The 13959-nt window shown below is 38.0% G+C and overlaps 1 protein-coding gene across 1 annotated transcript; it reads right to left on the reverse strand.

The window, feature by feature from the left end:
* Window positions 1–929: 929 nt before the first annotated feature.
* LOC309512326 (tripartite motif-containing protein 16-like) lies at window positions 930–9935 on the reverse strand. The gene is made up of 5 exons (XM_082187862.1): window positions 9218–9935; window positions 7183–7278; window positions 6854–7087; window positions 5771–6005; window positions 930–1546 (listed from the first exon to the last, which is right to left on the reverse strand). The coding sequence occupies exons 1-5, from the start codon at window positions 9788–9790 to the stop codon at window positions 1026–1028; spliced, it is 1659 nt and encodes a 552-aa protein (XP_082043988.1). The 5' UTR covers window positions 9791–9935; the 3' UTR covers window positions 930–1025.
* Between the last annotated feature and the right edge of the window lie 4024 nt (window positions 9936–13959).

Here is a 13959-nt window from a genome sequence, read left to right on the forward strand (position 1 = left end):
TTATTTCAAAATATGATTTATTTGTAAATGAAAAAAAAATTTATGAAGTAATTAAGGCTATCCCTAATGGCATAATAATCTGAACCAAATTCTCAGGCGTATATTAATAATACAACCTTACTTTAAAATCCTCAACTTTTTGTAAATGGTCTCTCCTTATTTGATAAAGGTTTTAATAACAATTTTATAAGAAATTCCTTTAATGTCGGATCCAGTCCTCCATGTAAATCAAAATGGCTTAAACCTTATTGTATATCTTGCACAGCATTTGGACATTACCCTATAAATATGTTATTTCTAATAAAGCAAAACAAATAATGTACACAATTATTACGGTAATATCCTGTAAATGCAGCATTAGTAGATATACTCACTGTTTGTGATAAATGTACTTTTTGTAACACATCACTTGAAGATATTGAACATTTATTTTTGCATTGCCCTTTTTCTATTACTTTTAGGACTGACTTTAAAATAGACATGACAAACAAATTAAACAGAAATCACAGAACACTTTCTGCATTTTTACATTTTCAAAAAAATATAATTTAGTATGTTTATTTACCCATTCCCCTCATGGGGACCGCTGGCTGGTCCCCACAATGGAGGTGATCTCAGGTTTTACTATCCTTGTGGGGACATTTGGTTCCCACAATGTAATATAAATCAAACGCACACACACACACACACACACACACACACACACACACACCATTCTTACTGTCGGGATTTAATACACACATTTATTCTGTTATTTCTGTGGCAGAAGTTAAAGGTATAGCGGAGGATCTTTCCAAATTTTAGATAAGACCCGCCCTCTCCACTTTTTGAAAAGTTTGATTGATTCACCAGAATGATTGACAATTAGGAGGACCAATAGTTTAGACTACCCACCAGGAAGTAAAACATCCTCCGCTATACCTTTAAGCTATAATAAAGAATAAGAGTCTCTGTATCTCACTGTTACTGATTTATCGTGCAGCTCAAAGTATTATGGGTAAAATATCTCGATCTGTTCTGAAACATCAACATAGTTTCACTGATGATCCAGAATCAACCCAAAACCCAGGATAGAGCGTCTGAGTGAATGTGGTCTGGACTGTGTGGATGAGGCTCATTGTGTCAGAGACGCTGTAGAAGGACAGAGTTCCTGCACTGTGATCCACATACACTCCTATTCTTCTGCTGATGGACTTTACAGGGAGAGAAGTGTGTATGTTATTGTGTCTGAATGTGTAACTGGAGGAAGAGCAGGACAAACTCCAGGACTGATCATTACCTCCAAACCAACACTCATAGCCCGATCCCTTCCTGCTGATGCTCTTATATGACACTGATATACACACACGACTCCCACTGCACTCAATCTCCCAGTAACAGCGTCCACACACACTCTCTCTACACAACACCTGAAAATTGTTATCAAATCTGTCTGGATGATCAGGATACGGCTGCTCTGTGTCAGTGCCAGTAATAACTCTGTTCCTCTCAGACAGACTGAGGAGTTTATTCACTGTGTTCAGATCCAGAGTGAGCTGATGGGAATCTGATGGAGAGAAAACACATCAGAAACAGGAATTATGAATCTGTCTGATCTTTTAATGTATCTGAACTCTTCATGAATCAATGTTCAATGTATCATCAGTGTCTCAGTACAGCTGACCAAATATCCTGTGCAAATCATCATTTACATGATCAATTATAAAACTCTTCTATCATGATTTATTTCTCCTTCTACAGGAAGAACATGAACACATTCAGTGAGTTTTTCTGCTTGTTTTCTAGTGACTCACATTGTAGGAAGTCATTCCTGGTCTTGGGATTCATGTTGGTGAAAGTGACTGTGGAAATGAACAGTGTGAAGAGAAATGACAAGATAAAATACATTCATTTCTGAGACATTTCTAATATGATGCTCTATAATATTAGATGATGGACTCATTTCTGAGAGTGGATTAATAATCTCCAGGGGCTTCATTTATAAAACACACACATCGGATTGATCCTAAATTAGGGGGGGTGGTGGTGGCGCAATGGATAAGACACATGCCTTTGGTGTGAGAGACCTGGGTTCGAATCCACTGTGAGACACCAATGTGTCCCTGAGCAAGACACAACCCCCTGAGGTCTACGGTATCGCCGGCGATACCAGCTCGCTTTTTTTTTATCAATGTAAAAGAAACTCATAAATACTCTGTTGACTTTGATTTTCCATAGGAGTTTCATACATCAATCGATTCTGTTAAATGTGTATTATTTTTGTGTATACTCACAATAAAAACAAAGTGTTGTGCTTTTTGCCAAATAAAGAAAAATAAACACGAAGCGAGTTCTGCCTTCTCTCTGCCAGTGAAGTCCATTCTGAAACGCGTCCGAAAATGAACAATAACTGAGCGAATACTCAGTCAAACAGGCATACAAAGACACAGGCATGAAGCTTGAATTCTCGTCTTTTAAATGAAGTAATTTATATAAAAAACAAATATCCTCATCTTGTGAAATCTGTATTAAAAGAGAGCGATTCCAGTCGAGCTCATCTCATCTCATTACGTTATAATCGGCCACGCCCACGGAGAGCGCGCGCTATTCAAACGCAAATGACTGAGACGATCCCATACAAACTGTGAACGCCCACATATCAGCTCGAGAAAACACATCAAGTTTATTCAGATAAGTGTAGTCGTCTACACTGTCTCGCAGCGCTGTGAGGAATAATAATAATGGAAAACTTACCTCAGAAGTGCTGGTATTTCGAGGAGCAACGGATGGAATAATGTAGTAAGTTTTTTTTTTCATTCTCAAGTAAATCGCGTTTCTGTGTGAATGAATGAACGCAGAGATGCGCTGTTTACCACAACTCGCAAAAAGACGGTTTAAATTTGAATTGCGTTTCTGTGTGTGAATAAATGATCTGCTTTTAGCAAACTATTTTGCTATACTGAGTAAAATCGATTGAAATATGTTGAAATAAAATGTATTTGTATAAGCAACGTATTAAACTGCAAATTAACATTTATATTCCTTATAATAAAAACGAAAGACCTATGTTACAGACATATGAAAGACAACATTTCGTTGATTAGTTTTGGATAGATTACACATTTTTACTGTAAAATATCTGCCACCTCAAATAAGCTTTTGTTTGCCAATTTTTGCTAATATGTTAAATATAGTATGTTTTGTCAATGTTCGAAGTTTGAAATATGTATGATAAAATGTATACTTTAGTTTTTACAAAGAAAGATTACACTTCAATTGTTGTTGTAATTGTAACCTTTTTAATAAAAAAATATATATTTACAAGGTAGATGTAAACAAATTTTAAAAGGTAAATATAAGCATTTTCTTTAAATAATTTTTATTGTGTTTTATTATTGACAAATTTGGGGAGAGGATACATATTCCAAAACTGAAAATACAGTATGAGAATTAACTGCACAATTAATAGACATGTTTTCCTTGGATATTATACAATTTGCAAGCAAAATTTGTGAAAAAAAAAAAAATTTGACATGCTTCCAACTGTGAACCAATTTGGTAGAATATATATTAGGGATGGGACGATTACCGGTTTCACTATAAACCACGATAAAATGTACTGACGGTTAGTATTATCGTTCAAAATTTAATTATCATTAAAACCGTGTTTGATTATCGCGATTTTAATAACTCACTGTAAATCCTGTCCAGCCAGCAACAGTCTGACGCAGGCGCAGCGCGCAATGTTTTTGTTTTTATTCGAGAAGGAATGGCGAAAGGCAGTGACCGTACTCGGGAGATTTTTCAGCGTTTTAAGAGGACCAAATCTGGTCATATTTTGGCTTTTACAAAAGTCCTGAGTGAAACTTAATCGAGGATGGTCACTACAATAGGGGGGAAACACTTCAAATCTGCAGAGTCCTCTTGTGTGACCATCACCCACTGTTTATAGCGAACGCAAGGCAAGTTAACTTACCAAAAACTACGTCTGGGAAATAATTGGGCACAAAATGTTGTTTTGAGTAGAAATATTTTCTCTCACTCACTTGAAATAAACGTGAAGCTTCCGCGAAGAAAAGTTCGCAGCAAGTGGCTTTGAGCCAAAGACGAACGAACAAGTTCAAACAAGACTATCATTGTACACTTATTACACCGATTTTATTTATTTTTTACCACACAATTATGGGGACATATTGAATTGAGATTACTGTTTTAAGTCTTACCTGTTTATAAATCCATTTTGTACAGCATACAAAACAATCGCCCAAGAACGGAGACGCAACACGGCAAGTTGTATTTGAATGAAACGAGAGAGCGCGTGCGCGTCCGTTGCGATACATGGATGTGCGCTGTGTTATAATGCGTTGCTATTGACGACGGTCATTATAAGGAAGGAAATGCCACAGAATATAATCTTGCTTAAAAAAGTGCATAGAGCTGCTTGTTTTATTTGTTGTTTGTTGATTTTCAAATATTAAACTGTTTTTACTGTGAGCATCAGTTCTTTTTGAACACTTTCATTTCGTTTTAACAAAACCGTGATAATATTGATAATCACGATAATTTTGGTCACTATAATCGTGATATGAAATTTTCATACCACGATAATTTTGGTCACTATAATCGTGATATGAAATTTTCATACCGTCCCATCCCTAATATATATATATATATATATATATATATATATATATATATATATATATATATATATATATATATATATATATATATATACTGTATATATATTGCTCTTGCATTCTTTCTTGTGGCTATAGGTGACACACCTGAATGAATGGCTCATTAAGTATGCGGGCCCCATTGTCTCCTGAGGTGTGAACCACTACATATGCATGATGCTGTTGAATGGTTGACGCCCCTTGCGCATATTGCCTTTACAAACAAAAAGTGTTTTACAAGATTTAAATCAATGTATTGTGTTATGTGAATGATAAGGGCAGGATGATTTTCACATCATTTTGAAGAAAAAACTGTAGGCAAAGACATCAATTAGTCAAAAGTCTTATTGACACGTATTTAGTATGTGTTTTGTGGCCTTATTTCAGAAACTTTAGTTTTTAGTTTTTTCAATAACCATGCATAAACATTATTCTCTCAAAAATACAAACATGTACATGCATGTTGCTCACATATTATGGTAGCCCTGTTTGTGCTAAATAGAGTGTAATTATACCTTTGCCATTAATATGTTTATAAGCAACTGAAAAAAGCACAAATGTCAGGGCATGTCAGAACATCTCAAGGACCCCAAAAACCCCTCAGACCTCAGAGGGTTAACCCCTAGTTGCTCCAGAGGCGTGCGACCTCTGACATATATAGCAATTGTAAGTCGCTTTGGATAAAAGCGTCAGCTAAATTAATAAATGTAAATGTATAGGGAGGAGTAAGAATGTGTGCTGGGGTGTGCATCTCTATGTTTAATGCTTTCCTGTAGCTCAGTGGTTAACAACGCAAGGTTGTGGGTTCGATTGCACATACCTATGTATAAATGTATAGGATAATGCAATGTAAGTCGCTTTGGATAAAAGCGTCTGCCAAATGCATAAATGTAAATGTAAAATGTAAATTCCATGGATTTCATCCTCCGTCATGTGTATATAAACGCTTGTCCACGATGATGAGTCCGTATTTCTTAATCATCAAGAGATATTTGTGGCCGTTCTGTGGAGGATTTGATGGACTTGAATTTAATTTATTAATAACTGATTTAAAACTGGGATGCATTTAAGGACATTTTTGTGCAAATGGACGTTTTATAAATCATAGGAACATTTCAGAAACGGTTGTACGTTCAGATTTGGGATCTTTCTCCACACGTCTGTATAAACGAGGCACAGGACTTTACCTCCGTCTGAGATCTTCTTGATCTCCTCTTTGCAGAAATCCTCCAGTTTGTCTCTCAGCTGACGGACAGATTCTCTCATGCCATCAAAAGAGGAGAGAGAACTGAAGGAAACGTCGGGTTCGTCTGTAGATTCAGGAGGTGCTGAGAGAGACTGGAAACTCTACAGAAAACAGAAATCAAAACTCATCATCTCCACACTTCAGCCAATAACCTGCACTATATCAGATCTGAGCGGCTCTTGTTGACTTGACTTCTCTTCAGTGACTCGCTTCAATCCAGCACTTTCACACAATCAGCACATTCTTCTCATATTCATCATTTAATGCTACAAACTCTAGTATTTCACACTTAATAATAATATAATCTAAATATATATATATATATATATATATATATATATATATATACTTAAGAGAAGATTGAATGTAATGCTTTCAGACACTTAATTCTTTTTAAAATTATAATTAAAATAATTATTTTAATTAAATGAATATCTTATAGTCAAAATTTATATTAAATGCAATTAGCTAATATTTAGAGAGCTCTTTGACCAACTTAAGTAGGATTTAAGTGTCTGTATATGTAATTTCAGAATTACTTCTATTGTCAACTTTGAAGATCACCTGACCCAATTTTGGTGCCAATTACTGAAATTATTTTAGTAGAAATAAAAGATTTCATTATAAAGAAGATGAAAAATCTAGTTGGCTGGATATTGACACCATCAAGTTCATTGATTTCATCAAGACAGAAGAAAGCAGAAGGAAAAATGAGTTAATATTTAATGGTAAATTTCCCAGGGCTTTGTAAGTGTGTCTCTTTAAACAGAAGATGATCAGATGAGAGTCTGACTGATGATTAGATGATAACACAACACTTGACTGAATCTGACTGAATTCCTGACAACATCTCAGTCAACGGCTCATTCTGCTCTCATGAAATGTTTCTCTGTCATAGCAGGATCTTGCTCAAGTCCACTATGATCCTGTTCTTCTAGATCTCTGTTACCTGCAGGAACTGGATGTGATCTTGTGTGTGTGAAAGCTGCTCCAGCTCAGCGTCTCTCCTCCTCAGATCATTGATCTCCTGCTCCAGTCGCTCCAGTCGTCCTTCAGCTCGACTCACTGCAGTCTTTTCCTGATCTCTGATCCGCTGTGTGACCTCAGAGCGGCTTCTCTCAATGGAGCGGATGATCTCAGTGAAGATCCTCTCACTGTCCTCCACTGCTGTCTGTGCAGAGCGCTGTTACACACACATCACAATCACACAGTGGCTTCAGCACGACTGACAGAGTCCAAACTGAGACGTCTCAAACTTCTCTTCTTCTCCAGACTCACCTTATGAGACTTCACAGCCTCTCTCAGATGCTGAAGATCTTTCTGTCTCTGCTGGATTCTCTGACGGATCTTCATCTGCGTCTCCTTCAGCTGTTTCTGGAGGACAAACCAATGACAGGGAATGACACATAAAACTACTGTCATACAAACATTAAAGTTACATGAATCCAGAGTTGGTGAAGTGGTTAAAGATCTTGCATGTTAAGTTTTTACTGTCTGGTTCAAACCACATATTCATGGTTTCCTGAAATGAATGTCAGCAGTATTTCATCAGTGCCTAGTTTTATATCATTAGTATCATCATTTACTCTCCCTCATGTCGCTCCAAACCTGTATGACTTTCTGTCTATTGTGAGACACAACAGAAGATATTTAGAAGAATGTCTCAGCTGTTTACAGAGGCCAAATAAAATATGAGGACACGTCAATAACATCAAACCTCATTGGTTCTTTCATGTCAGTCACATGACTAAACACCATGATGTCATGACACAAACACCAGTGAAGTTTGATGTTTTTGATGTCATCATATTTGATTTGGGCTCCACATACATGAGTTTATCAATGATTTGATTTGTGATTAAAAATTTGGCTCTTTTAAAAGTAGCAAATTTTAAAAAGTGCACTTATTTTGGAAATTATATAATTATAACTTTAAAAAAATATAATTGTGAAATAAGTGTGAACTGAGTGTAATGTTTCCAGACACGTAAAATTGCATGTTAATTGCTATTAAATGAAAATGTATTATAGTTTAAATGTAAGCAAAAAGCAATTAGCTGAACTTAAGAGTGACTTTTTGACACACTTAAGTAAGATTTAAGTATATAATGTAATTTCATAATTCTATTGAGTTAATTTGAAATATTAAATACTATTAAAATGCACTTTAAAGTAAAACTTTTAATTTTACATGATAAAAAAAGTGTACTTTATAAAGTGTACTTATGAAACAGTCATGAAAGTTGACTCTCTTTAAGTGCACTTAAAGGGGGTCGCACACCGGACGCGCAGCTCGGCGGCGCGCCGCGCAGCGCCACGTCTTTTAAATTCGAACACACTATTCTCTATGAGAGTACACACACCGGCGGCGCCTTTCGGCGTCTGTCCGCGGCGGCTCAGGACCGTGTTCAAAATCCTGCTGCGCCACAGAGCGCCATTTACGTAGTTTTATATAAAATGTACATTTATGTGTCTCAAATCGTAGTTAATGTATACGGACTTCACCCTGTGCTGCAATATACATTTAGTTTTATATTTATTTACAGAAATCAGAAAATTGCTGATGTTATCGGATTTTCAGGTGACAGTTGTCCTAGACGTGGCGCGGCGCGGCGCGGCGCTGAGCTGCGCGTCCGGTGTGCGGCCGCCTTAAGTGGCCTTTCATTTCATTAATATTATATTAGTAGTGTTTTTTTTAATATTTTTTTTATATACTTTTAATTTGAAGTACACTACAAGTGCATGTCACTCCTTTCTTTAACCACTAGTTGTTTAGATTACTTTTATGCTTTTTCTCCTTTTTGGAGCTTGAAACGTTATTATTCCATTGACTTACAAAGACTTTCTCACTGACTTTCAATGTATAAACTAAAATAGATGAGAAATTCTTCAAAATATCATCTTTTATAGCCTGGTAAAACCCAGACAAACTTCCGGCAAATTTAGATTAGTAGTGTGGCAAAGAGCCCATTCAAGCCGATTTCTAATCCGTCCAAATCGAGGCACCAATCAGAAACGTTGAGGCGGGCTTTACACGATGACGATCGCTCTGATTGGTTTTAGGTCTATCCAATTGCGCCCAGAGGCATTTGAGCGACGTCCATTGGTGACGCCCCATTGGAAATGAGTTATTAATGAAGCTTTGCCAGACCATAACTCAGTTACTACTGAGAATGGTCTGGTTTTAACCAGGCTACATCTTTTATATTCCACAGAAGAAACTCAGTCAAACCGGTTTGGGACAACATGATTTAATAAATTAGTAAATGAAGACACATTCATTTCTGTGTGATCAATCCCTCTCAGTTCATACCTGTTTCTCTGTCCTCTGTGCTGCAGTTGATACAGTGTTGTGGTTTTTATGTTCATACTCCTTACACCACACACAGATGCACTGTTGATCAGTGATACAGAACATTTCTAGCTCTTTATCATGTTTACGGCAGATCATGTCCTGCAGTCGTCCAGTGGCATCAATCACTTTGTGTGGCTTACGAGAGTGATATTCCTCATGACGGTCAAAATGAGTTTGACAGTAAGATTCCTGACACACCAGACAGGACTTGACGGCTTTGTATTTTCTTCCAGTACAGACGTCACACTGCACGTCTCCAGCTCCAGCGTAACAGTCAGCAGGAAGTTTAGTCTTCTTCAGTTTCTCCACCAGTTCAGCCAGAATGGTGTTTTTCCCTAAAGCAGGTCTTGGACTGAAGGTCTGTCTGCACTGAGGGCAGCTGTAGACTCTCTTCTCATCCTCCTGATCCCAGCAGTCTGTAATACAGATCTTACAGTAACTGTGTCCACAGTGGATAGTCACTGGATCCTTCAGGAGATCCAGACACACTGGACACGTGAACTCATCCTGAGAAATTCTGGCTTCTGCCATTTTACTGCATGAATACAGAGAGACACAAACACACAACAGCTCAACAATACTTCAGTTTCTGTTTCTCTGAACTGAGGAGTTGAAATAGTTTCCTGCTTCTGTGTTTGAGTGACGTGTGTAAAACAGGAGTGTCTGTAAAGCAGCTTCCTCATTCCTGGTGAAGGAGAGTCACTTTACTGCTGTGTTTATGTGCTCTTCAAGTGGAGTCGAAAACATTCAATTGCAGGCATGTTCAATGAGTGCATTCACACCGCGAGCAGTGTGAAAGCACACTTTTGATGGACAAAATACATATGATTTCACACAAAAAGTACCTAAAATGCACATAATTTGCATGTGATTTAACAAGAACTGAGTAGGCTATGTCAGAAAAGAAAATGAAGACTCAAAAATATTTATTAAACTTGTTTTTATTAATCAGTTTGGGTAAAAGTGGTGTTTTATAAAAAATATATATATATAGAAATTAAATATTTGTGTGTGCTGTAAAGTGGTTAGAAAATGTTTTATCGGAATTGGCTAAAATTTGTATCGGCAGGTCAAACTCAATGAAAAATCAGAATCGGCCTAGAAAATTGTAATCAGTGCATCTCTATAATCTTTCTGATTGGCTGGTATCAAACCCCATCACATAATCTGATGTTCACCTAGATGTTTTATTTATTTATTTTAACATTTGACGTAGTTTTGTCGATGGGTTCAATAACACATCCTGCAAAAGGGGGGCCTTGGCCAGAACCTAGTGGTATTTGGGGGGGCCTTGTCATGGAAAAGTTTGGGGACCCCTTGCCTAGTCCACAAGACAAAATACATTGTGTGTCATTACCTGAATGATCCACAACCGTTTTTCTTTTTTTTGTAATGGTTGTTCATGAGTCCATTGTTTGTTCCGAACAGTTAAACTGCTCAATGGTCTTCAGAAAAATCCTCCAGCTCCTGCACATTCTTTGCTTTTCAAGCATCTTCTGCATATTTGACTCCTTACTAGCAGTGACTATGATTGTGAGATCCATCTTTTCACACTGGTGACAACTGAGGAACTCATACACGACTATTACAAACCCTGCAAACATTTAGTGATGCTCAAGAAGGAAGCATTAAGAGCCAGGGGGTGTCAACTTTTGAACTGGATCATTAGTGTAAATTGTTCTTATTTTGTTTAAAAATGAATGAATTAATTTAGTCCTTCCCTTCAGAGGCTAAATAAGATATTAGCATGTAAAACAAACTAAGAAAAATGTAACCATCACCATCATCCTGCTCAAAAGTTTAACCCTTGGCTCTTAATGCATCGTGTTGCATTCTTGAGCATTACCTTGCAGATTCTGAAAGATGTACAGTAGGTAAACATATGACTGTAAATATACATTGCAATCATTTTGTAAGGGTTACAATATTAATTTAAGAGCTTAGTGTTGAGACCTTTCGCTGGAATTTGATTGACAGGCGATCTGACCAATCATAATGCAGATAACCACCATTTTTGTCCGACAAACAAACCAAACCAGTTAGATAAATGTCAGCGGACTTGAACTTGAAAAATGGTGTGTATTGATGTCTTTTTGCAGTTCTGATGTCATTCATGTTTAATTCGTGATATAACTAGAATAGATGATCAGTTAATGTGCTGCTTGAACCGAGGCCCTACACATTAAAGTGCCACAAAACAGTATTGTTTGAATTTAATAAAAATTACAAAATTTGAAAGCTGAGACTTTTATTTCATACCAAAAGTAGCCTGCTCTGTCTTGTCTGTTGGCGCAGTCAGTGTCCTCTTTGCTCCGCAATATATTTTTCACTGTGTGAGAACATGTGGAGTGAGAGCGGAATGGCTTGTCGTACGTAGCAACAGTAACTAAGAGGGATAACAGGGTAACTGACTTTGTGAAAGGTCAATTTCAAATAATTTAAATCTTTGTGGACTCGGCCTGACTCGGCTCGAACTCGGATGTTAAGGACTCTGACTCAAGTCCGACTCGGCCCTCTTTGGACTCGGACTCGATTGTCAAGGACTTGGACTCGACAAAGGTGGACTCGGACCCAATACTAGTTGGAAGTCTATTCCACTCATGTGTTCCTCTAAAAGCCAAAGATAGCTGACCAAAGGTAGTTCTTCAGGGAATGGTAGGTTGTCTGCTACGCCCACATCCAGAAGATAAGTTTGTCCTTTCACCTTGATGTACATCTGCCGTAGGAAACAGCTTTTCATCCCCGTGAACACTGCGAGTGGATTTCTTGTCACAAGGATTAATCCAGACCGGTGAAATAAACTGTCTTTGCACCGAAGTCTGGTCGCTGCCAGTGTCAACTAGAGCATGTGGTCCTTTACCGTTTACTTCTACAGTGGTCAGGTTTAAGGACAGTCCAGGCTTTACAGGATCTGCATGAGCTCTAGGCATAACAAACTTGAGAGAGCTTGCCAACATTCTTTGGACAAACAGGTTTGGTATGACCCTCTTGGCCACACAAGTAACAAATATTGGCACTTTTTTAGGTGATTTAAATGATGTTATGGATTCAGATTTTCCTCCCACTTATAGGAGTGGTACTGGGACGGATGATAGACATGGGGTTTGCGAGAGTCTCTGCCACCCCGCCAACTCCATGGCTGGAACACATCTGCTAATGATGCAGCTTCGGCAGCCGTTTCAGGGCCTCGCTCACGGATCCATACCTGGAGCTCAGGAGAGAGCATTCGGAGATACTGCTCAAGAATAATTATTTCTCCAATTTCTGTTTTACCTTTTGGTCGAATCCACTTCCCATACAACTCCTTCAGCCTGGCATACAGCTCTTTGGGACTCTCAGATGATTCAACTTCCAGAAAACGAAATCTTTGTCGATAAGTTTCTGAATTAATGTCGTACTTTCTCAGAATAGCCGACTTAACACTATCATAATTAAGAGAGTCATCAGCTCATTATTGGCCGACGCTGGTCATGTGTGTGATGCTGACCAATAATGAGCTGACACTCTGACGTAGAACCCAGAAGCGCTGCACTGTTAACACTACAGCATCAGCGTAGGAGAATGACGTGGAAGAGAAGAGATTGTTGAATAATGTCATTATTTTGGGGGATTTTTGCGCACAAAAAGTATTCTCGTGGCTTCATAATATTAGGGGTTGAACTACTGTAGTCACATGGACTATTTTAACTCTGTCTTTACCACCTTTCTGGGCCTTGAAAGTTGCAATGAAGTTGATGTCAATGGAGGGACAGAAAGCACTGAGATTTAATAAAAAATATCTTCATTTGTGTTCTGAAGATAAACGAAGGTCTTATGGGTTTGGAACGACACGAGGCTGAGTAATTAATGACAACATTTTAATATTGCGGAGACCAGGGAAGAGAAGCGGGTGTTCAGATTATATAGAGGTCACACATTAAACCAGTTCATCACAAAGTTATCAAACGACTCCTCTGTTTTGTGCACATCTACATGGTGTCAGAAGCTCTTTAGCTGACAAGTCATGAGTCAAAATCGACGGCGCTCATTTTTGATGAAGACATCGCTAACAACTGGCTGAAATTCAAGAGGGAATGGGACGTGTACAGCAAAGCAGGACTGTCGGACAAATCAAAAAAAGTGCAAGCTTACGCTCTCCTCAATTTAGCCGGTTCGGGTGCACTAGACAAATATGAATCATTTCACTTTCAAGAGGGTGAGGACAAAAAGGATCCTGATGTGTTAATTAAAACATTTGATGAGATATGCTTGCCAAAACGGAACATGATAATGGACAGACATGCATTCAATATCACAGTGCAAAAACCTGACGAAGGAATTCAGTCTTACAATAAGACTGTTGGCTAAAAAATTTGACTTTGGTACGCTAACTGATGAACTAATACGTGACCGAATTGTCTGTGGCATCTACAATGATGCAGTCCAGACTTGACATCAGAATCAGCAATCAGAATATGTATGTTTGAGCGTTCTGGAAGGAGTATAAGGAGCTCAGAAGAGAGGCTGAAGTGTTTGCAGTGCAGAAGAACAAAAGACGATGTAACAATTGTGGAGGTGAGCACGATTATGAGCGCAACAAATGCCCAGCTTTTATCAAACGCTGCAACTCATGCAACAAATGGAATCACTTTGCCAAGTGTTGTCGATCCAAGCCTCAATATTCAGCTGGGCGGATGGCGCCATCTAGTGGAACTGGTGAA

Source organism: Leuciscus leuciscus (assembly GCF_965113295.1).
Source record: "Leuciscus leuciscus genome assembly, chromosome: 1".
Lineage (NCBI taxonomy): Eukaryota > Metazoa > Chordata > Actinopteri > Cypriniformes > Leuciscidae > Leuciscus > Leuciscus leuciscus.

Coding starts and splice junctions, on each gene's coding strand:
- LOC309512326 (XM_082187862.1), bottom strand. CDS start 9,790: ATGGCAGAAGCCAGAATTTCTCAGGATGAGTTCACGTGTCCAGTGTGT. Junction 6,006..6,853: donor ATCACATCCAGTTCCTGCAG/GTAACAGAGATC, acceptor TGTTTTCTGTAG/AGTTTCCAGTCTCTCTCAGC. Junction 1,547..5,770: donor CGTACAACCGTTTCTGAAAT/GTTCCTATGATT, acceptor TCTCTCCATCAG/ATTCCCATCAGCTCACTCTG.